Source organism: Passer montanus, unplaced genomic scaffold, assembly GCF_014805655.1.
Source record: "Passer montanus isolate IOZ18808 unplaced genomic scaffold, ASM1480565v1 scaffold10, whole genome shotgun sequence".
Classification (NCBI taxonomy): domain Eukaryota; kingdom Metazoa; phylum Chordata; class Aves; order Passeriformes; family Passeridae; genus Passer; species Passer montanus.
Genome location: NW_024356505.1, coordinates 21873680 through 21899201, shown reverse-complemented (window position 1 = coordinate 21899201; position 25522 = coordinate 21873680). Strand labels below are relative to the sequence as shown.

Sequence of the window (25522 nt, the reverse complement as noted above, 5' to 3'; positions counted from 1 at the left end):
ACTGCAAATTAGATTTCACTGCAAGAATAATGCACAAAGACTTCTCCTGGTATTTTGTAACTCTCTGAACAGGCAGGACAATGGAATTTAAAGGCTGGTTTGTCTGAAAATGGGAATTCTCTCTGCAAACATGGTTGTGGGAAGCATGTGCACCACAGAAGCATCACACTGCAGGTAGGGTGTCACAGCAGGAGTGGGAAATGGCAGCCAGAAGCTTCTGTATTACCTGACACACATATTGAACAAGCTGAGGACTCCTCTCTGGTATTGGATGCTATTGCTCTGTTGGGTACCATAACACACAGTACTAAAAAGTAATTAAAAGGGAACAGTATGCATTGAGCCCTGCAGCCTGATCTGCGACACCAGAAATTCCAGCTTTCCACACGGAGCTGTGCAGCAAAACACAAGTTTGCCATTTCAGATAGCTATGGAAAGTGACATTTTAATTTCAATGGGAATGAAAGTGTTTCTCCCATTATTGAAGATTTTAAAGGCTAGCAATATTGTTTTTTATACATATTTGCACACATATTTGTGATATATGACTACAAGCCTGGAGTGTCTTGTAATGCAGGCTCATAGTGTTTCCTCCACATCTGATGTTAACAGGTATTTATGAAGCTGCAAACCTTTCTCCTTGTCGTTCTGTGTCTGAAGGTTTGCTTCATGCCACTGACATCCTCTGAAGCCTGGGATAATACTTTTCAAGAGCTTTTAAGCTTATGATGGACCCAAAGAAAATGTGCTTTCTGGTAGATTGTATTAGTAGTATCTTTTGGGAAGCTACCAATGCTAAACCCAAGAGAGGAGTACTTTAAACTATTGGATTTTGAAGTTCATCTGTGTAATCAGCCACTTAGTCAAATTTATTAGTCTTTTTTTTTTGTGGGCTGAAATTTTATTTTGTGTAGACGTGGTGTCTATGGTGCCATCTATTCTGCTGGTTGGATGACTCTATTGTAATATAACTGTAATATTGTTCTTGCTTAGAGGGCAAAGTTTGTGTTTTCCTCCCATATCTTTCCGTTTGCTTCCCACCAATGACTTAATGAGGAAAATGACGGGGGTTCTTGAAACTAATTAATTAGAAACATGCTGCTGAATTTGATCTTCTGTAACACAATACATACGTAGAGAAGTGCAATCCTACTAGTAAATCTACCTCTCCTGTGCTTTACAACAACAATGTGCAAAATATTTCACTTCTTTTCAGCACCACTGAAAATTAATTACATAAATAGCAGGCTTCTCTACCTGTGGGTCTTCTCTTTGAAGTTGTTTGAAAATACTTGTTCAGTATTTTACTGTACTTGCCTGCAGGTTTTGCACTGATACCACTTTTACAAGGTTCCTCTCTGGGCTTTATGTCTTATGCCAAACTTCAAATGAAAGTAATTCTAAACTAGGCAAGTATGAGTGAAATTAACCTTTAAAGTGAACTTTAAAAAGCAAAGTAAATCTTCTATGTGTTCATGCTTTGTAAAGGATTCTGGTAATTTTTAAAATTTCTTTTTACAGAGTTTCTGCTCAATTTTTGATCTCTGACTGCACTATATTGTTTTGTTTATTACTGTGTGAGTAGACTTTCCCCCATAGAACAGGGCACAAGTTAAATTATGCTAATTTGCATTAACTTTTTAATTAAGAGCTCCCATCCTCACCATGTCTGAGTATCAATAGTCTGTGCTGTTCTTTGCCTTGTACCATTAACCCATATGGTACTGGGCAAACAAACTTGGCCCAGGATTTAAAAACAGCAATGTTGTAAAAATGTAGGATAATTTCTAGAGGAGTATTGCCTATATGTGTTAGGAAAGATAATATGAGATACATTTTAAAAAAATATGTATGTCACACTCTGCTAACATTTCTTTTAGAAATCTCACACTCAATCTCACATTTATCCGTGTTTAAAGTCATAAGAATACCCACCGGTGTATTGTGGACACTTTACAGGGCAACTACGAGCTGGCAGCAGGAGAGAAGGAGAGGAAATAATAAATTAATGTGTAATCCCAACTTTTTGCTTTGAGGGTTGGCTGGATTTCAGGCCAGCCAGTCACAAAACCTCATGCACATAGGTGTCATCTGCCTGCAAGATGTTCCTGTCCAGCCTACTAATTCTGAGCAAAACCCTGAGCATGGCTGGGCTGCCATTGCAGAAGTGTGGGTTATTATCATCTTGGTAGTGCAAAACATGAGGAGTAATTTGCTATCAGAAAAAGAAAACAAATTAAGACATGGTTCAGTGGAAAACAATAGTCTTGTGGTTTTCTTTGGAATCAGAATGTTTACTTTCTGCCATATTTCAGTTGCTGAATGAGAAATGGGCTATAATTATAAGGAAGCATTGTTTCTTTTCCAGACTTGCCTCTAGCCTTTGAGAGGGTGTTTACAGTCAATACATTGAAAAAAAACCATGTGATGAGACTCAGCTGGTGCAAATCAGTACCTGGTGTAAATCAGTGCACTGATTTACATCTTTGCAGGCACCTTCCTTCTTGGCCCCTTACACCACAGAAATATCTTCTTTGCTATGTAAAATCCCTCTCTGTGCTTGTTGTGTCCACATGTGTTATAGAGCTGTAATTGCAAACAGTTTTGCATGCAGGTGACGCTGAACAGAAAAACAGTTGCAAGCAATTTGTGCACTTGTGGGAGCTGAAGCCCATTCTGAACAGAATTGTTTGTCTGCTATCAAAAAATTTATTCTACAAGATATTATATTACTATAAAAAACACAGACACATTTTAAAAACTTACCCTAGTATGCTGGCTTTATTTGCTAGGAGAGATGATAAATTAGTAGGCATCAAATTGTCACATTGCTTTTTCTTTCATAAGTAAAGAAACAATGTTCATTGCACTTGCATCTTTCCTTTTCCCTTTCTTCTTTCACTTGTGTTTGAATTGCACATTGCTTGTCAAAAGTGAGTTTTCTGTATAGCATCTTGATGGCCAAAATTATTTATGATCTGTAGCAAAAGATGAAACATCCTTAAGGTTAAAAATGTCTAAAAATCAATGTGAGGCTGTTTTAGATGATGATTTTAGGGACAGGTTGTGAGAATATAAGATTGATATGTCTTGCCTCTCTACACATGTTTCTTAAAAGACTTCAAGAACAATAGCCAATTTGTTTTGTCCTCCTTAGAACTACTAAAAGTTGATAGCTCCCTCTATCATGGTGTCTGGGGGAAACTTCCCCTTCAGCCTCTGCACATGCTTTGAAGTACTATTTGCAGTAAGCCTAATTTGAATAAAGTTAGGCTTTAATACCTATTTCAGTGTTTCCATTATCAGTGCCCTAGACTAGGTATTAATTTAGCAAGACACTGAGCATTTGACATCAGATGTCTTCAACTATCATTTTCACAAGCTGCTGATCCATAGTGAGCTAAAGGTAAATTTTGAGATAAGCTTAGTGACTTCAGGAGGCTTCAAGTTTTCGAGGGGCAAACATTAATACACCTTGATTAGGATAGCTGCTTTTCTAATTCATTAAATGGCTATAGTTGAATAACTTAGGCATAAAATTTTCATATGTTGAAAAGTTTTTATAACCTCATCTATGTTTTAATTATACATTTAAAAATGCTGTTATACAATTTCTGTGTGTCCACTATTTGTGTGTTACCATTTCTTTTGAGACTTGCACAGAGAAAAGAAAATCCTACTGACAAAATAAGTATTAATAAGTAGGAAAAGGGAAAAGTGACTAGGATCTTAATGCAATAGGTATTCTCAACTGAGTGTGAAATAAACAGAGCAGGTTATGAACTATGCAGTATTATGTTTTATTCTTTTGCTTTGGTCTTCCTTCCACAGTTTTCTAAGCTCTCAGTTTAAAGTGACTTGGAGGCTAAAGCAGAGCAGGATTCTCCAGCTGTCAGTTGCAGAAAGAAAAATGTTCTATGTTTGCTGTTTGTCTTTAGAGTGTGCATGTATATCACTGTGTAGCTGTATTTCTGGCAAATGAGGTCTGTTTCCAAGTACATCACAGAAACCTAACAATATATTTTGTGACACCATAGTGAGAATTCTTCATAGTGCTTTCTCAGGGCAGAATAGGACCCAAATGGCTGCAATGCAAACTCTCCAACCTGTTGGTGATGGAGCAGAAGAGCATAAGGTGAATACTTAGCAAAGAATGTGTGCTACAGCAGGAATGTTCTCATATAAATATGATTACCCTGATGAGTACAAATCAAAGATTTTTAGCATCTGACTTACAACACTGGAAGATTACAGTTGGATTTCTGTATCTTTTTATAGGTGAGAAATCAATTGACTTTGTAAGCTTTCAATTTGATTAAATTTTATTACATTATAAAGAGGGATATATTACTTTAGAATAATGCCTACTTCCTTTCACAGATATTTTAAAACATTCTAAACCTACATATTTTTCAAAATTCTGTTATTTGAATTATAACTACTTTTCATCTTAGAACAGATTATATTTGCATTTTTAAGCTATTTATCCTGAATGTGATTTTATTACAATAACTGGTAATTGTGCTGTTCTCATAAGAGAAACAAAAGTACATAAATTTTGCATCTCTGAACTGGCCCTTTATGAAAATCAGAGGGAAAGCAGCCCTTTATCAATCCTTTAAGTATCCTTCATGTCTCATCTTGGTGAGCATTCATAAAATGCATTTCCCTACTTACTTAAAAAGAGACCTTAATAATTTGGATGTTTGAGATGCTGTGCATTTTGGTATAATCTGCTCTGGTCTGATGGCTGAGATGTGTGGTTGATGACATTGCTATGCTGCTGAGCCAGCTCATTCCAGTGTGTTAGTATTCCTTGGAAAGAGAGGGGTGGGGATGAGGCCCTGCTGACCTCACTGCATCATATCACTTTATCAGCTGCTCAGCAGTTCAAACTGTACCCAGGGAAAATCATCTTTTGTTTGTTTAACTGGTCTTTTAATGAAAACTTTGTAATACCATATTCCATTTAAAAAAAATTCAGACCAGTGAATGTAGCTGAAAACTAAGGGTAGGGAAACACCTGTTTGCTACTAAAGTCATCTCTTCATTGGGCTTCATTTACTTTCAGTAAAATGTACCTTCAGTGTAGCTTCCTACCACTTCTGCTTTATAGTATCTCCTTCTTGCTAATGTTTTCATGGTTTTGTTGCTTTTGTGGCCTCTTAAATAGTTTAATGATAACATTGTGCTGCTCATCTGCATTCCTCACATTGTCCAAGAGATCAGCTGTGCCGACAGTGTTGAGAGGTTGATTTTCCTCTCTGATAACTTGCATAGTTGATTGTGTATGTCTCATTGGTGTAGCATTTCCCTTTCTTCTATTTCAGTGAGATCTTTAAAATTTACCTCCAAAATACCTTGTAATAATGGAGTTGCTCGTGTTAAAGGTTTAAATTGTCATTTTACTGTTCTTGTATCTGATGCCCCATAATTTTTGAGCCTTCATGTCATCAATATTTGAGGCCATGTATTTCTGTGGACCTTAATGTAGTGGGGACAGAGGATAAGAGATTGTTAATCCAGTCTTCCCCCTCCTCTCTCTCATTATTGACTACCAGTGGTACTGCAGCTCATTGTCATATATCTGTGCAAATTTTCTTTTTTTAATTCATCTATCCTATTTATTTAGTTATCCATTTCTCCCTCTGGATTGTTTTTTATTCTGTTTTTCTGAAAAAAAAAAAAAAAGTAGAGCATGATATACAGGTGTTAAGTAGCTCCAATCATTTGCGAAATTGCTGTAATTCACTCACACTTGACTAATTATTTCAGTGCAAGCCCTCTCAATTCATATTGGAGCTGTAGGCATTACGTTCTCCAAATACTGAGTCCTCTCAAGCTCCTTTCTCCGGTGAGTAGAGAGGATCAGTTCCAGCAGCTCCTGGGAAGTAGGTCCATTTTGCCCAAAAGTAGTTCTGCCAAGAGCAGGATCTGCCACTGCAGCTGCCCTGCAGGCAGCTTAAAGTTTAACTGGAGGCAGGAGATGACTACACCCTAGTCCCTCCTGCATGGTGCTTTTGCTATCTCAGGAGTCATGAACAAAGTTACCAAGTGCACCACTGTCAAAGCAAACAACATGGGTCACTGAAGCTGGCAGTGCCCCTGCCTCTCCCAGCTGAGATACACCAGATTTCACCTTCATTTAAACAAGCAAAATTAAAACTCATAGGCTACCTGCTTGGTAAGGCCACAACTGCTAAGTAAGCAATAAATGGTTAAATCACAGCTTCCAATTTTTGAAAATTTTGTCATCTCAGCATTCCATACTCTTTCAAAACCCATTTCTGATCTCAATGTTTGGGCATGTACCTCATGGTGTCAGGGCAGTGAACCCCTTCCTATCAATGGGTTTGCAAGGAAATAGGTGAAGAAAGTGTCAGGAAAATGGGTAGATGTTTCAGCAAAGAATTCACTGGAAAGTGCTCTGAGTGAGGTGTGCTGGCTCACTAGGCTGCACTGAAGGATACAAATTCTGTTCAGCCAGTCCTCCCACAGACTTTACCATCTCTGGGTGAGAATGCATAACTCCCTGGGATTCTGCACTGACCCCACTTAAAGTGTCTCAGCTGCTTTTATAGCCACTCTCTCTCGCCATCAGATGTAGGCTGACTTTTCCCCCATCTTTAGGAAAAAAATATTTCTGTACTTCCATTTTTCATTTTGCTTGCTTGTTCTGTGCCTGTGATTCAGAAGTATAGTATAAAACTCTTTTCTTTTGTAGCAGCAAAATACTGCTGCCTGGAGTGAGGACCCAAGCATCATGCTGTGTTTTGTTGTAGGAGGCACATTTCGAACTGTATCACTCGAAATGGATTTTAAGTGATAAGGTTAGCCATTTTTAAAAGAGATTTGGTTTGGGAATTCTGAGAAGGTTCAGTGTAGGAATCAGCTGGATATTTAGACATCCAAGAGGAGTACTCTTATCTATCTATATACCCATCACAACTGGAGCTCATTATTAATGCCCTCACTGTTTCAGAAACATTGTAACACCTGAACCTGCACATTCTTCAAATGGCAGTGTGACTGGCAGCCTTCATTTTCTGCAGATTGTCACTTAAAAAAACTTGACAAAATACCCACTTCATCACTGAGCTCCATGTGGCTTCACAAATCTTTTCAAAATTGAGATTATTACAAGATCAAGACCTTAATTGGCAAAATAAGGAGCTGGCAAACTTCTGGATGATCTGATCAGATTCCAGTGTCGTGCTGTTCTGTGATGCTGAGCACCAGGCTTCATATATAGGTCTCAGTGTATGTTACCTCCCCTGGTTTTTTAGGTGAGAAAAAGGATTTTTCTTTTTTTTTTCTTTTTTTTTTTTTTTGGCCCAGACAGTGAGCTCAGGCAGCTCAGTCAGCCCAGCTCTAGTATTCTATCTGCCTTAGCACAACAGCTTTCTTCTGCAAGTGTATTTCTGTCCCATAAGCAGCACGTGTCATGAGTGTCCATTGTGCTGGTGCTGTTCCTGGGGCGTGAGGAGCGGTGAGTCCTGGTGTGTTGTCAGAACCAGGCACAATCCTTCCTCTGATGTGCTGGGACTGGGCACCAGGCCAGAGACAAAACATTCAGTATCAGAGAAGTGCATTGTGCATTCACTGCTTCAGAGTGGAGGTTTGTTCTGGGGGAACCTTGACTGGTTCCTGTGAAAACCCGTGGGTCAGAGAAAATCCTTGTGGAGAAAGGATGTGATCCCAAATGTTCTGGTTTGTTTAAACAGTTGTAGTTGAATGACACCACGGTGAAGAAACATAATTTCATTTTAAATAAAAAGGTTTTTCTTGCTGTTTTTATGACTATTCATAGGAATATGCATGCTTTGGTCTGTTAATTATTTAAATAAGCTTTCTAGCTGAATGGCAGACTTACCCTTAAGTATCCTGATGCAACGGCGTAGCTTGGCCTGTGCCAATGAGATTGGATCCTACAACACTAGGTAGGAATTCATATGTGTTAGCTGAGCCAGTTTTATGGTCTTCAAAAAGACCATAAAGCCAGCTTTATGATCCAAGGGGAGCATTGCTTTTCCGATAAGCCAGCATTTCCTAAAAACCCTGTGTAGTGCATACCTGGAATTCAAATGAGCCAGCTGCTGAGCCAGCACAGCAGGGCTACTGGAAGTACATTTCATAAAAGCCTCCCACAAGGTTTTGGCTTTTATTTTTATTCCCCTTTTTCCGTTTAAAGAAAATAAGTCAGTAAAAAAATTAGAAAGAAATCTTTAAAGAGCATGTTTAGGAGAGGACTCTCTGTTTGGGTGGGTTGATCCAAAAGGCTTTGCAGCCTAGACCAGATAGGAAATGTGAAATGCGGAGTATATCACTATCTCTACAGAGTAAATCAGAGCATATTTTAAAGAATAAGTAAACAAGCATGACCTGTGAGCCATGGGGTCCTTCTGGCAGAAAATTGGTGGCTGTGCAGTAAAGAAAACCTTTCTGTTTGTTCCCAAGCTGTAAGGAAGAGACCTTCCAGCACAGCTAGCAGCAAAAGCTGCTTCTTCACATTTATTAACACCAATCTCTTCCTCAGTGAAATCATTTCCTCTCTGTAACCTTACTTGAGAGCTCACAAGCTCTGTCTATGCCAGAAGACCAAACTTCTCTCCTTGTAGAGGGGGAGAGAAATCTTTTGAGGTTAGCTTGAGTCTTCCACATGAATTTTCTTCCCAGTCTTTTCCTGATTCACAGTTTTGAAGTCTACAAAAGCTTTTCTGTTCTTAATAAGGATCAGTTTCATCCTGTTGAGGTCTTCTTTTAGTTTCTGCAGCTCCAAAGCAGATATCAGAGACCTTAAGTCTAGTTTAATGTCAGAATTTTAAAATTCTGATTATGGGATTTTTTGCTGATGGAAGGAGACTCCTGAGCAGAGATGGCTGGGAAAGATGAAAGGACAGGTTCCCTGTTCTGCTTTTAGCAGTTCAGCATGGAGCATCCCTCACAGACGAGCCATCTTTTCACTTTGGAGCTAAGCAATCTCCTTTTACCATGTGCATGATTGTTTAACTAGCTTTTGATTTGACAAAATTGCTGCATGGTTGCACTGGATTGAGGGAAAGTGCAGTCTCTGTCAGGAGTTTCCTTTTTCTCCTTTTGCTGCTAATTTCAGATTGTGTCTCTACAGCCTAGGCCCCTCTTATTTTCAAAATAAGTTAGCCAAATGCTTTTTTGTAGTTCTTTTTTAACATTCATCTCATTCACATAAACATTTTAGTGAGAACCACTAAATTTAAAAAAAAAAAGCCAGTTTCTTCCACCATGTGAAATTTTATGAATGTTCTGAGTTACTAAAACAGGGCCTTATGGTGAAATGTGCTGACTCCCTGTAGGAAGAGGATGCCACAGTCCTGTACAAGTTGTTGCACACTTGCTTTTTTTTTCTCATTGTGAAATTTAGATGAATTACTCTAGTTTTGTGCTGATTCCAGTTCAGTTTGGATTATGGACAGAATTTTTTTCTAAAAGTCATCTCATCAAATCACAGGAACAGCCCTGTCAAAATGTAGCAAGCATTTAGTAGGTGCCTTTTGGAATAACCAAACCTCTTCCCTGAGTGAACATTTAAGGACACTGGCATGTCAGACCCCCGTGGTGCTGTGTTGTAGGGCTGGGGGTTTCATTTCATCTTGTCCTGATGCTCTGCAGAGCTGTGTCTGCAGTGAGGGCTGCTCAGCTCCTCCTCTTCCTCCTCCCAGCTGTCTCTCCCAGCTGGTGCAGGGCCAGTGGGCAGAGCCGGGCTCTGGCAGGGGCTTGGCTGTGTTTGGGCACTCTCCAGTCCCTGCTCTCCTCCTCATGTTGGCACAGCTGCACTGCTGCCCCTGCCAGGGACCCTCAGAAAGGTAGCTGTGGTTACCATGGGTATGAGGAGAATGATGAACTTACTTGTGCTGCAAATGGTATGGAAACAGTGTTGGAATAAATTTAACTTTGCAACGCAGACAGCTACTAAAATATTGTTTATATACACAAGTAAGGATGGAAAAAATCACATATTAAAAAGGTTTCCTGGCAAGACTTCATTGTATTTTGCCTCATGGGGAAAGGAAGTTAAGAACAGTTGGGCCCTCTACTGTTTCAAGTACCTCATTTTTCATCCTTGACAGAGCCAAAGCAAAAATATTAGTTGAGCTTGATGTTTTGGTTTTTTTAAAATGAATGTGTGTTATTAGAATTTTGTGGGAATATTTTGCTTCCTCCATCCATACTGGCACATTACCCCAAGGTTTTAGAATACAGCTTTATGTATTGAATCACTTCTTATGTTCAAAGGAAGTGTTTCAATTACCCACATAGAATGGAATGATAATTTTCCACTTGATGCCTGAGTCAGACTTTTGTTGAGCCTCATTCTGTTCTTGCTGCTTCTTTTTTCACCTTAAAAAATAAGTTTCAATGACTTCAATTTTTTCACAAAATAGCATCACTTTCCTTACAGGAAGAACAAGTTTATGGAGTTGGTGAGGAGGTGTCTTCTCTCTTTTGTGTTGCTCTTGTGTCCCAACCTCATAATCTCTGTAGCAGGTACTTCATAAGGCTAGTAAAATAATTTAATACTTTCCTTTTTTGTTTTTTTTTGGGTTTTTTATTTTTTTTCTTTTTTTTTAAGACCATGCTTAGATCATTTACAAAATTACTTACAAAATAACTACTCCAATAAAATAATTTAATACTTTCCTTTTTTGTTTTTTGGGGTTTTTTTTCTTTTTTTTAAGACCATGCTTAGATCATTTACGAAATTACTTACAAAATAACTACTCCAGTTTTCTAACCAGCCTTGTTTTCTCTTAAATCCATAATTCTGATTTAATTTCCTGAATGAATGCAGATCACATTAAAAATATTCTTTTGCACATTACCATTGTGCATGGTGGCCGTTGAATTTCTTTTTCCTTTTACCATGTATTGTCCATGTAATGATTTTTTTCATGGTAGCATTTACATTTTTCTGGTAGCATTTACACATAAGGAAGCAAAAAAAATTACCACCTGTTTTACACACAAAACTAAGAATAGAAAGTCTGTATTTGTCTGTGAAGAATTATATTTTCTTGTTTAACACTTTTGTTCTGAAGAGGAATCATACAAGTTGTGTTTTCTGTATGCTTAATCTGTTGCATTGCATCTTCTATTTTTTAATAAGTTTCATTGGTATTTAATTTCTTACCTGTGTGGGAATAATGAAGGGATATTTTGATGACAGTTGACTTAAAAAACACAGAAAGTTTGCTATGTAAGAAAATTAATTTTACTAAAATATGGCTTTCAGGTTCTGAACAGGGCCTTTATTACTTTCCACATGGGAAGAGACTGCCTAGATTACACAATCTTACTTCCATTGTTTTAACTTTGAATTGGCATGGATTCCTGGTCTAGGAACTATGTATAATTTTTTGCCATTCATTTAATGAAGAAAGGCTTCAATATTCTAAATCTCAAGGACAATGAATAGGCATGTGGTCTTTACTTTTCATGAATCCAAATAAATATATTCTTGCCATCCTAATGAAAATGAAGTGACTTCTTCACTGCATCTGTGAACCCTGGAACTTGTACAACATTCCCAAGGGTAAAATGTGTTTGGCCCCTAACAAACTTGTAAGTGCATTACACAAATTCATAGATCTGCAGGCCCTTATGGAAACTGAACTGCAAAAGCAAACCTCTAAACTCTTGATGTGAGGAAATGAAAGAAATTACTGGTATTGAGGCAATTCTATTTTTGACTCTATCTTTTGTATATTAAACTTGGCACTCAGCTGTCACCTTTGTGCCCAGTAGAGTTGAAGGAAGCCTCACTGCAGTTGTCAGTCAGCAGACTCTGAGTCAGCATGCATAATACACAGATAGTTACTGAAGGTTTTTTCCTAATCTATTATACTAAAACCAAATGCTAACTTGAAGGATGAAGTTAATTCTTTGGTCTTCACTGCTGCATGTGCTTTGTGCTCACTGACATAATTGGGTTGTAACACAGAACTTTTCCAGATTGTGAAAGATGTGGTTCAGATCTACCAACTCTACTCCTCAGGAGGGGAATGTGGCTGCAGGTGGATCATCTGAACAAATGGCTTAGCACCATTGCTCTTCCAGAGCAGAAATTCTGTGTCCAGAGGTTCTGAGAGTGATGGAGCTGCTGTAGAAAAACCCTGGAACTCACACTGCTCCTCAAGAGACAAACCTAAAGCAGTAATGTAGTTTCCCCTAATGAAACAGAAAACACCTAGGTTTTTGACTAAGTTGAAAGCTTCATTTGATATATGTTTCCAAAGAATAGAACAATTTTTTGTTGAAAAACCCAACATCTGAAACCTCCAAATCTCTCTCAACTGAAAGGGATTGCTGATTTGCAAATGGTCTGCAATGCTTATTCTCTTCCTCTTTTGAATGAGTTCAGTGCCTCAAAGAGCTGTAGTCTCCCATGGTACATCACAAGCAAGGATTCACTAAATGTAGATGTTTTACCCAGCAAACAAGAGGACTGGAAAATAAATCTTAAGCATCCTTAAAAGGTACAATAAAATAAGGAAACATTTTTACATCCAGCTTGTAATTTTTCTCAGTTAAAATTTCAGAGCATTTTTAAACAAACCCCTCTTCTTTTAAAAGGAAAAATTGCATTCTCCTGACACTTTTTTTTACTAAACTTTGGTTGTTCATCAAGTTGACCTAACATTAAAAAAATTTAAAATTCTGCATATTATTTAGCCTGATTTCCATAACTCTTGTCTAAGGAAAAACAGCTCATTTGCATTCAGGTCTTGTCTTTCATTCTGCTCTGAATAATACCACAGGCTGCAGGTTCTTTGTCTTCCTGAAGTCCAAACCATCACCCTTCTTGAGGATCATCAGCTCTAACAAAGGTTAAAGTGTCATATCAGTAATATGCAGCTTTGTCTATTCACAACTTATAGTGTAAAAGGAAATGCTTTTCTTTTTTAATTATGCCAGCAACTGGGAAAGAGCTGGTAGGAAAGATTTGCACTGCTGCTCATCTAATAGATGGCAGTAATGTGGGACGGTTTTGCATTTGAAGCAGAACACAGGACAACGTGACTAATTGTGTTGGTAGAGTGGTGCAAAGCTCACTGTAAACTAATTATTCCCTTGTACACCAGGGAATGGTGAGTCCTTGCAAAACCAGATGCTAACCCCTAAATTTTTCTTATATTAAAAAAATAAGGTAATTCAGTAGCCCTTGATACACTTCTGTTGCATTTCCTAGGAAATCTTTCCATATTATGCTTGTGTATGGAGATTTGAACAGCAGGTTCTGTTTTTATAACTTTCTGCCAAACCCTAATGGTATCAGCTGGCAGTACAGGTATTTGACCCTCAGTACCCTGATGTATTGTAAATCTGTTGGTTTGATACATATAGATTTCTCATCCTACAAATGGAATTAGAATCTGGTCCTGAATTTAATAGCAAGTTTCAAATGAGAACATCATTTTATATCTCCTGTCAGAGAACAAAAAGATCCCAGAGTGTTGTCTGTGGTGTGGAACAGCAGAACCCCAGTAGATTCTGGAGTCTTCTTTGCAGAAATGATAATCACCATGGTCCCTGGAAAACATTAAATCCATTGCAAATACAAGAATTGTAGATTAGTCTTGTGTTAGTAATTCAATTTAAAGAAAATAGGCTATTGAACCATGCAAGCTGAATGCCTACTTTTCTGAGAAGCAAATTTTCTATAGAGAAAGCAAACAAGTTAGTCTTATTTTTTCAAGTAATTCTAAATGCTAAATAAAAGTTTATTTCTGATATTAAGTTGGAACTTGATTGCAGCGACAGCAGTGGTTATTTTTGTGGTTTGGAAGATGAAAAGGAAAGAAAAAGTGTTAAAATATAAAGGAGGTAGAACTCCCATGTCATGCTTAGGATGAGAAGTGGTGGACCATGAAAGTTGGGGCTAGAAGGTCACCTGTAAAAAAACAGCTCCTGGTGTTCAGCTGTTGTCTGGGTCTGGATAATCAGTCCTCACTGCTAAGTGACAGTGTATTCCATTAAAACCAGAAGAACTGTTGGGCTCTCCCTTCCCTTTTCCTTGTTGGTGCCTTAATTCTCTCTTGTAAGCTGCAAAACAAGGCAGATTCTTCTCCACTGTGGTGTTTAGTGTGAAGCCCACTTTGCTTTGTTTATAGCAGGTGTCAAAACTCGTTGCTTTGGATTTCTGAATCTCACTCATCAAAATGGGATTGATTTCTGCATAGGAGAATCACAAAGGGATGGTTACAAATCTCTTTGTGTTGACTTACCTGTGGGCAGTGACTCTTTCTTCTTATCCAAAACCACAGTTCTTTCAGTGCTGCCCTCTCCTCCTTGTTTGTTGGTTATCACATATTGTGAATTTCTGTATTACATATGCTAAAAATTGTGGGGAAGTAGTGTTTGTGCCATGCATTAAAATAAGGTGTTTGGATCCTTTCCTGAACTACCAAGTGTCTCTACCTTAAAAATGGTTGGCATTTAGATGCTAGAAAACCTGCAGTTGTTTTCAGCCTGACTGCTGCCCTTGAGAGAAGTATAAATATTGTAGGTGGTTTGAGTACTCCAATGCACAGAACTTGCTTGTAGCTGGCTCTTAGATACTGTGGTGACAGATGTGCTAGAATATGAGTAAAGAAATGGATTGGAAAACTAGTGAAACAAGAAACAGTGAATCAAGTATGATTCCTTGAAAATTACAGATTTTGTTATCTGGTTTTAATTTTTATCTGTACAGTCCCATAGTCTCTGTCTCATCTAAAATAAGAGGCAAATAAATACACACTTTTAGAGGAATGTGGCTAATTTTTTAATATTCAGAGCAAATATATTAATAACCAATACATCTTATTTAATAAGAGAATATTGCTTTGATTCACTAAGAGGGGTTGCAAACTTGAGAACCTTATTTCTAAATTTAAATTGATGCAAGAATCTCTGTTTTTGATCCACGGGCTCCCTCTCCTGGTCTGGGAGATGCTTGGCACCAGGAGCTTGATTAATGCAGAAGGTAAGTGGAAGTTATTTGCAAATTGATTTTGTGACATAGTGTCGACACTGTCTCCAAACTTCCTCAGTGTTTAATGCCAGAACTGTGCTCTCTCTAATAGCAATAATGAGATGAACACGGGTGTTGTGATGAATCAGGGTTGCAGGGCCAGGTTTATCTTACTCAACTGCCAATTAAGACCTAGCACAAGGACTGAAAGAAATGTGCTACAAACAATATTTACAAATAAAATCAAAATTGTAAACAATTGCAATTACAAATAAAAACAATTGCAATTACAAATAAAATACAAGTTTGCATACCTAAATAGCTATGTGAATGTACACACAAGGACTGAAAGAAATGTGCTACAAACAATATTTACAAATAAAATCAGTGAATTTGCATACCTAAATAGCTATGTGAATGCATATTCTATGGTTGCACTGATACTGTCACTTTTGTCATCTTAGTGCTCTGCTTTCACTTTCCACTGATCATACTACACCTAAGTTAGACTGCTTGCCTATTGTATTTGACAGTGGAGAAAAAATATCTTTGGATTAATGTTCTTAGATTAGACAGTTAGAGACATATGACTATTGTAAAATGCTCAACAAAGTAGAGGTCTTAGACTCATAAAGCAAACCTTGTAAGTAAAAATTGTATCTATTTTAGAGTTCTCTTACTTTTGTCTCAAGTTTTTAAGTTCATTTCTAAATTTAATTTTATAAATTTCTGGCAGAGTTGAAGAAAAACTTTTTGTATTTTACCTTGCCAGTCTTGTTTCTAAGAATTTTTTTTCAGCTTGAATTTATCAACATGAAAAAATGTTTACATAGCTTAAGAAATGAAACAAGTATTCTAGAGTGGTGTCCTTACTTTAATGCTCCTAATTCATGTGCATATTGCAGTAAACAAAATTAAAATAAATCTCTTCAGTTCCAAATGATTTGGAATAGATACTATTTTTCCCTTTTTTTGGATTTTCATGCTGACTTTGGGCTTGCTTCATGCTGATGTAAGTGACCACAGAATGTCACAAGGACTCAAGATATGCATGTGCAAAAGATTTATTCAGATGACCTGCAGTGCAGATAGGGGCAGAGCTGCGAGGGGCTTTTCTACATTGGTAATGCAAAACAAGCACCAGACTAAAGTGAATTACTTTCACTCAGAATATCAACTTTTATTCCAGGGCCTGAGCTTATAACACATATTCAAAAGAATCTAGCATTTTCAGTCATGTTAGAAATTGAGTGTAAATTTCTGAACAGAAAGATCCTACTAGTGAAATATTAAATTCCACAGTTTGTTCAGAAATGTGTTTCTAGAGCTGGTAATTTAAGTGTTCCTCCTGGCGTTACTTAAAGCAAGTCTTGACAGTTACGTGCCATGAAGAAAACCAGCTATGGGAGAACTACTTAGGGCAGTTCTCTCCCTTTGATTACTGCTTGTGTCAAGGGCACAGAGAGTGAACTTTTCATGTGAACAGAGAATATAGGATGCATATGAGAAGTGTAGATACTTTGATGCTGTAAGTTGGTCTGACTTACATTACCAGAAGGAGGACAGTGGAAGTGAATAGAAACAAAGCATAATGCATGAGTCAATAAAGTCTGTATCTCCTAATGATTTACTATTTTTATGTGTGCTGCAGCCATGTTACAATAACAACACTTTGCTGTGCATTCTTGTTCATGCCATACTCTTGACAATCCTCTTTACCATCTGTGTAAATCTTCTATCAAAGCATCTATCTGTTTATCTTATTTAAGTGTCTAAGGATTTAAGTTATTTCTGAGATAAATTATCTATTTTCTGTAAAACCAGTGTTCTCAGATAGCTTGATACTTGTCAGTGAAAAGTAGCTTTAACCTCCATTGGTTAAACAGGCAGTGTGACAGGAACACAGCACTCCCATCTGCTTTACAGACTCCACTGGTACCTTGGAAATGTTGTAATCATTTAACCTTTTGCAACTTCTGCCTCCTCCTCATCCCCCAGTGAAGAAGCCTATTTGAAGTTTAGATTGTGCTTTCTACAGTGCTATGACTTCTTAAGTCTTTTCCATTAAAGCAATGTGTTTTTAAATTTTTTTTAGGTACTTGGAACACCAAACGAAGATACGTGGCCTGGAGTCCACTCTTTACCCCATTTCAAACCAGGTAGGTTGAAGCACCAAGTTCTACCAAATTCCCTCTCTGGAAGTACACAACAGAGATAATTGCATCCCTGACCACAAGTGATCAAAATTACCTGGTGTGCAGCGTGTGAACCATGACCAGCTTTTTCCAGCTGTTTACTTTTTATTATGCTCAGGTTTGGAGGTTTTCTTTAATTTAAGTTCTTCTCTTTCTGTTTTGTTTTCTTCTGTTTGTTACAGCATGAGCCCTCACCTGCTTGCATTCCTCAGCCATTGAGAATTGTACCTTTCAGACTGCTAGTGTGCAGATTCTCTAGTCAGGATTACTTTTCCAGCAGAGCACTCCAAACTTTGATGAATACTGAAGGAAACTAAAGAGTAGAGCAAAGAAATTATGAAAGCTGAAGTTATTACTAGATCATCTATTAGTATCTTTCTGCAAAGAAATATGCTAATTTCAATATTTCAATATGTATTGTATTTGGTTGCCATACTCTATAACCATCCTTGAAAAACTGTTTCACCATCTGATACGTTTCTGTGAGAGGGAGCAGTTTGTCTCCTAGAGACCAGCACGATGTGGTCAGCTTCATTATGCTGTGCTATGCATGTTTATGTATGTACTATATATATTATGTATGTGTGTAGTATGTATATAGTATGATATATACATCTATAGTCTTGTGAACTTCTGAGTGGGGATCTTAGAAATAAAAATTTCTGGTTTTTTAAACATGGCAAAGCAGGTGAAGCAGTAGGCAGGAGATGAGGCAGAGGAGTTGTAAAGGACAAATAGATCTAGATAGCTCTCAAAATAAGAGAGAGAGAGAAACAAATATATTGTAGGGCTTACCTACAATAGAGACACAAGGCCTTGAAAAATAGGAATGCAGACAGCTTTCTTGCACATTGCTTTTTAGTCTCTGTCCTTCTGCTGACTTACTGCTGTATAGTGAAATCACACTCTAGTGCTCTCTAGTGAATTAGTAGAAACTCCTTTAACAGTCTTTCACTGAAATACTAAAAGTACTACTGTTTTCCATTACACAATGTGTCATTAAGTTTACAAAGTTTTGTTTTCCTCATTCTTGATACTGATTGAAAGGTGAGCAAATACAGAATCCTTACAGAAATGTAGTGGTCTGTAAAAGCAGCCTAAAAGCATTTGGTTTAGCAAGAATGGTAAAGAGAAGGAAAAAGCCTGAAGGTGTCAGTGACTGTTCTTTGGGTTGTTTTTTTGCTTTTCTTTTTCTGTGAGATACAGGAAAGTTTTGAACAGTAGATGGCAGCCAAGAAATTTCCTGGTTTCATTATTTAGTTTAGCTTCCAAGTGTGTCAAGGGATGTGGGTTTATTAATGCAGAAGAGCATCAGGAAATAAATCCACAGTAGGCGCATCATTGAATCTAATTTTTATACAGGCATTGTGTTAGAATTGCTCTTATTTTCTCCATCCCAGACTATGGATTTTTTCAGCTGTGAATACATAATATTTATAAAAATGCAGAGTGGGGACAGGAGGAAAGAAAGGTGCCTCGAAGACTGAAAATGGTCACTCAGTATTTTCACCATTTCTGCATGGTGTGGCCTTTGTTCTCTTAGATCCTTTCCACATTTGTGAAGGATGTAGATTTGTAAGTCAGAGCAATTACTATTCTTGCTGGCAATAATTTATTCTTTTTAGGGCCTGTTAATATAAAGCACTGAGCTTCTTAATTCCCTTACACTGTGAAGATCTTGGAGCACTCAAAAGATAAAATCCCTGTTCTGTACACATAATGTGTTGTGCACCCTCTATCCTTGGTGACCTTGGTAAAAGGATTTTTTGTTTGTCCTATGGTTCCTTATTTGCTGTTTTGAACAATTACAGCAATAGAAAGCATCATCTAAGTGGACAACCAAAACTGGCTTGCATACCCCAAAACTGAGTAATTGAATTTTATGCTTGTGAATGTGGAATTGTTAGAGCAGCAAAATACATCCCTCTGGAATCATTCTGGGGTACCAGCATCTAAGCTATGCTCTGCAAAAAATGCTCTGACCTATGAGCTAGGCTGGAATGAATACTATTTGCTCACACCTTTAGGGTTGTTGGACATGTTTGGTCAAGGACACCAGGTTCTCTGTCATTTCTAAAAAATCTGCTTTCCTTCATGCTGTTCTGCACACAAAAGCTTTCTGGCTGTGGTAAGGCTGCTGCATCATCTTCTACAGGTGCTCAACCAGCCATGCTCCCCTCCCTGATGGTCTGAAATTGCTCTTACACTCTAGCTTTGCTGACCGACTTCTTAGGAGCAAAAATGAAAGTTGAAGCTTTAGTAATACATTTGAGAGTTGGACTCAATGGTCCTTGTAGGTTCTTTCCAACTCACAATATTCTGTGATTCTTTTAAGATGACTTAATCTGTTCCTTTTCCTAGTAAATAGTGAAGTATCCTAAAATGTCTTGCCAAATCTGAACCAATTCCATTATTCTTGAAGATTTGTGGAATTACTGTATTGAAATATATGTGGTATGGGGTTAAGTAAGTCCTGTGCTTTGCATGTGTTAGTAAGTTTTAAAACTGATAGCTAACAGTAATTGTGATAAATTGAGAAGTGCAGAGAGCATTGGTGAGGATGTCAATGATCATTCAGGCAAGGCTTTAATTCTATAATCTTGAGTTGTCTAAGCATAAAACAAAAGCATTTGAACAGAAAGTATCAGTGATAAATTATTATTATTGTTTAAAAAATGCTGATCACATTAAATGTCTGTGGATTTGGGAAGAGTATTGAGAGTAGAAACTGAATATCATTGTATTTCTTGTTTGCATACAGACTTCAATAACTAATTTTCACACTGTGATTTGATAGGGCACAGTCTTGTGCTGTAGAGAGCTAATCACAGTTTACTAGGAGAAACATGTCTGAGAAACTTGGTATTAGTCTTTACTACAGTAGCCAAGGGTCTTGATTATTATGGAAAGCATCCAGTGCTTTAATAACTATGATCTCTGACATCTTAATATGTAGGAACATTTCTAAGCCTGAATAAGAAATATGTTCCTAAGGCTGGTTGTGGATGGCTCTAGGTCATTTAAATCCCTAACCTAGGTGATTTTAACAGCTTATAATAGTGAAAATAAAATGGTCATAGTTTTGTTTGCCATTTAAAAAGTCACAAAACAACTTGTATTTTATCTTTCTGCTTTGAGATTACTTACTGTCTTACAAATGCTCCAAGTAATATATAAAATACTTAAAGCTAAAAGCTGGCGTGGTCTTTGAGCTTTCTCTGTGCTGCAGCCTCCATCCTCTCAGTTTGTGTTTGCACCTGTGAGCACAGACACAGATGCACACATGTCCTGCTTAGTAAGTTTCTTAAGGATAATCTAAATAATGCATTTGAAAGGTCTGAAATACTTCAGGAGTATTGCAGTAGCTTTGGGTTACCTCTGTGATTCACTTTGAAGCTGTTATGGGTGCTATAACCTTGAGAGGATCTTCCTGTACTCAGGAATCATCATTTCATTGGTCTCATCACCAATGAATCCCAGACATTCTGGATCACTGTGACAGTAATTATCTGCCCTCAAATAGGAAAACAGTTTGAGGGAATTGTGAAAAAGTCCTAGTTGCTGTTTCAAAAAAAATCTTGATGTTTCATCCACAGGAGAAGCCCCATGTTACAGGCTATTGGACAGAGACACTTTCAATGATGAACATGATCCCCTAGATTTGGAGAACATGCTTTCACTACTCACTCTTTTGTTGCAATACTTTAGGAAATATGTAGATTTGCTGAGCTAAAACAGATTCAAACACCAATCATATCCTGTATCTCCAGGAATGAATTAAAGTAGACATTAACTATGTCTTATCTGTATGAGTAGAGGTGAAGCAGTATTCCCAAACAAGCTGCTTCCTTGCCAGTCTTGTGTCCAAGTCTTCCTGATTTTTTGAGCCTTATGTTCTTCATTTGTATTAAATCTCCCCTTTTTTTTTTTTTTAGTCTGGAGTCCTATCAACTTTCCCTCTCCAGCCATTTCTCCTGGGTTGAGTCTGGTCCAAATAAATGAGCAGGATAAGCCTTTGGATAAATGTCTACACTTAAGTCAAGTTTTCACTTTTCTGACATTCTTAGCTAGTGTTTGGGACTGATGCTGTATAACCTCCATCCTGGGAAGTTAAGTAGAGATTTATCAGGAGGAACTGTCAGTGAGTAAAAGGGAAAACATAAGATATGGTCACAATAGAAGATAAATGAAGTGTCCGTGGCAATGAAGAGATAGTAATGGTCAAGGAGAGGAAGGAACTTGTTAGGAAGGTGGAAAAAACATGAGAGTGCTTTGTGATGTTCACTGTGTATCAGTTTCTTCACAATACTGTTTCTAGGAGAAAGAAAGTTAAATATTTAATCTTGGGCTGATGGTGTAGGAGCCTGAACCTCACAATGTTCCACAAATGATCAGATACAATAGAGGGTAATACACCTGAAAAGGTGCCTTTATGAGACAATGGAAGCATCTGCTGAGCACTGATTTTTAAAAGAGAATCCCTAAAGACAGGATGAAAAGAGGTAAGAGAGTCTCTCCTTAAAGAGAAAGCAGAACACAAAAAGAAAAATTGAGGAAAAAGCATTAATAGGAAATAGTGCATAACATGGATTTTGCCAGGGACTGATGGGTACTTCATAGATTTATTAAAAAATCATAAGTCTATGACAGACAAAACCACTGCAGAGCTGGTGTTCTAACTCAGGAATTCTACTTTACTTCCCAGGTGATCAATAAATATAGATTTGGTGTAGAAATATGATCTTCCTACATGCATCTTAACAGTTGATTGACAGCCAGATCTTTTTCAGAAGATTAAGTCTTCATTTAGAGTAGGGCTGATCTGAGAGACTGAACTCCTTTGGCACAAACAATGAACATCCTGTATATGAGAACATATGGCATTTCAAACTTTCATAGCAGTTTTTCCTGTAGAGTTTCTCCAAAGCCTGTCAACATTTTGTTACCTGCTAAGTCAATATCTTGCTTGTTTACATCTGCATTGACACCAGGGAGTGTTCCCAGGCAATGTGGGAGCCTCTGCTGTTCGACTGTCAGAGCAGCCTCTGCTATGCCTTTACCTCATGACAATTAGCACTTACAAATAATTAATTCTTGAGCATTAGAAAGCTTCCTTAGGGTTAGGAAGTTAGTGTGGGCTGGGGGCTGCTCCCTGTAAGAAGTCCCCATCTCCTGTGTTGGAGGATGGAAGAGGGAGGTGCTGCAGCAGTGCTACAGGACAGTGATGGTGTCTCAGCCAAACAGTCTCAAACTCATTTAAATTACTGGTATAGATGTAGTCTTCAAGAATTTGAGTACTTGAAGGAAGGAGGGCTATTTGTAAAGGAGAATTAATTTTGAATTCCTCCCCCTCTTTTGTCAAAACAAAACTGTATTATTTAGTGTTTCTTCAATCTATAGTATCCACAACCTGAGGGAAGCAGAGTTGGCAGTGTTTTCACCATTCTTTAAACAAAACTACATTAAGCTGAAAAGTTAAAGTGACTTGTTAGGTATGCAGGGGAGGCAAGGTGAGCTCTGCTAAAATCTGGAACCATTTAGTATAGGACTCCAATGCTTCAGACAATGCTGGGTATTAAAATTGCATTTTCTACTCACACTGAGGAGGGAGTTTAGAAAACAGCAGCTATTCTTCCTCTTTACGCAAACTGTGCTCTTCTAAAGCAAATGGAAAGGAGAAGAGGGGACGGGATGGAGGGGAGGAAGCTGAAATTTTTCTCAAGATGTTTGGTATACAAAACTCCAAGGTCTAGCTCATGTATTTGATAAAACTCTGGTTGTGACTAAACTTCAGTAAAAACTCTAATTCCACATTAGTGCTGCAAATATGATAGTGCTCGAAAATTTTCTTGTCAATATGGATGCTTGTCTTTCTATCTTTAGCTAACATTTGAATAATTTTAGCATTGAATCTTTACTAAAACTGGTAATGTCTTATATATCACAATACAGTATTAGTCACGTTAGACTTTTAAATTAAATGTAAAGAAAACCCTTTCAAAGAAAGAATGAATTAGACTTTTCAATATATTAATTATGGTGATTTTTAAATATTTGCATTTAAGCTAATCACATTTGGTTTTAAATAGAGAAGAACATTAATCAAGGAATGCATATTAGCCATCATGTTTTGATTAGCAACATAAAAAATGCCTTGAAGTCAAACTGCATTTTAAGTTCTTTGGTTTAGACTAGAAGCTGATTATCAATACCGTTAAAAAGAAGCTAAAAATCAAAATGTGGTGTGCCTCTAATTCCTTCTGTAGCTTTTCTTGTCTATCTTAGGTCCTTTCAAAGCAAATGTGGCAAAGGTATAATAGTTCACGTGTTTTTCTGACTGATAAAAGAGGGAAAAGCCCGCATCTTGTTTTATGTTACTTAAAATGCAAGTGCTTATTTTTTCAATTCTCACTGCAGACCAGTATTCCTGCAGTGGTCTGCTAATAAGCTCACTAGTGAGTTCTGCTGCAACTGGCTTCTGTTTGAACCTGCCCTTGATGCAGGGCTGTCAGATGGAGTGTGTTTATCAGGCAGATAATGATGTTTGCACTGCAGAACATGGAGGCTGTGGGCACACAAGTGAGTAGGCACATATAACAGGGTTGCTGTAGAGTGGTTGTCTAAAGGAAATAAGGAAATAAAGAAGGAAAGAAAAAGAAAGAAAGAAAGAAAAAGAAAGAACCACTTAGTACTGCTGAGTGTAATGGATGAGCTCTCTGGCCAGGTGGTTTTTTTGTTGTTTTTGTTTTGTTTTCCTAGACCTTCAAACTGGCCAGGATTTGGAAGCTGTTGTTTTAAAAACATGATTTTTTTGATGCATCAAGTTTATAAAATTAACTAGCTCAAGAAATTCCCTCCCTCTCTTCCTCTGGTTGCTCATTTCTGCTTCCATTTTGCAGTTGTTACTGCAATAGCCTCTTGATGCTACTGTTTGTGGGGCACAGTCCCAAAAACTTCCTTGGCAAAGGAGGCATTGAGTAAGCTGTGCTGCAAGGCCTGAAGCAAAGAGCAGCTCAGATCCTGGTGCTGCCAGAAGAATGTTTGTGTAGCTGCCCCACTCACCATGTCTGAGCAGTGAGTCTTACTTCTGTGCTGCTTCTGAGGCTGTGGAAGGGACATCAGCCTAGTCCTTTTGGATACTCTTGGGACATTCTGGGAGTAAAAATTATGCTCCATCTTTCCAGCTAGCTCTATGTTAGGTCTTATTTAGGTAGTCCTGTACAGGGATCTCTTTACATGCATTTAATTGTGGGCGTGCCATTTCTAAGAAGCAAATAGTAAACACTCTAAGGTGCTGTGCTATTTAAACTAAACCAAAAATCTCTTCCTTCTTTTGTTTCACATAAGCAAAAATTCACCTTCTGCTAGGTGAAATACAGTACCCTTTTCACCCTTAGGTGAAAAGCCAGCTCTGTAACAGTGAGATATAGCTGGTAATGAGGATGATAACTGCATATTTGGGATAAAAATGCAGAGGATCAAATTTTGTTTCCTGAATTTGTTCCCAAAATATTGGCTAATATTGAAATGTTTGTGTAAAGGAAATTAAAATCACAATTTTTACTTTAAATTTCAGGTGCGCTTACTGTGTTGGCCTTCTAGAGTTTTTATTTAAAAAAAAACCACATTTAAGAATAATAATGTAAAAATATTTGAACTCAGTATATATAGCTACAATTTGAACTGTAAAAATTCAAAATACATCTGAGATCAAATCCTGATCTGTAAGCATACAGTTTTTTATGTTTCTTTAATCTCAGCCTGATGAGATTGAGCAGCTGCCTCAGCAAGGTGGTGCACCTTGTGTTCTTCAGAGTGGTGTGCATGTGCTGGAGGATGCCTGTGTGGGTGGGTGATCATGTGATGCATGAAATTTTCACATGTGCATGTTTGCTTTTCTGTTCTGAGGGAGAGGTATTAAGTTTTTGCTATTTAAGTCCACAATGTTGGACTGAGATCATGATTGCCAGTACTGTTGCCTCTCAGTATGTCAGGCAAAGATTTCTTTTGTGGGGGAGCATTCATGGTAATTCTGCAGAATTCCCAGTCTCATATACAGACTTATATTACTGTTCTTTATGAACATATCAGTGGTACCTTCTGAGAAAACAAATATCAAAGCTATATGCTTTAAAGTGTCATAGAATGTAATTTTGTGCAGTTGGTCACAGATATGTATAGCTTTAGATTTGGTTTTATTGGATCCATGGAGCAGTAAAGGGCTGAGGCATTCATGCAGGTGTGTGAGAGTTTTCACTCTGAAAAGTGACTCAGAAGCAAACTTGGGGGTGTAATTGTGAGACTGAACTCTGGTTCTGTGATAAATTCAGCACAAACA

The 25522-nt window shown here is 37.6% G+C and overlaps 1 protein-coding gene across 5 annotated transcripts in view; it reads left to right on the top strand.

Annotated features, from left to right (window-relative positions):
* The window catches only part of CDK14 (cyclin dependent kinase 14), a 382986-nt gene that overhangs the window by 197812 nt on the left and 159652 nt on the right, over window positions 1-25522 (top strand). For all 5 annotated transcript variants that reach the window (XM_039707409.1, XM_039707401.1, XM_039707426.1 and 2 more), the window contains one exon: window positions 17085-17148. In XM_039707409.1, the coding sequence (XP_039563343.1) occupies window positions 17085-17148 (64 nt within the window). The remainder of the gene's footprint in view (window positions 1-17084; window positions 17149-25522) is intronic.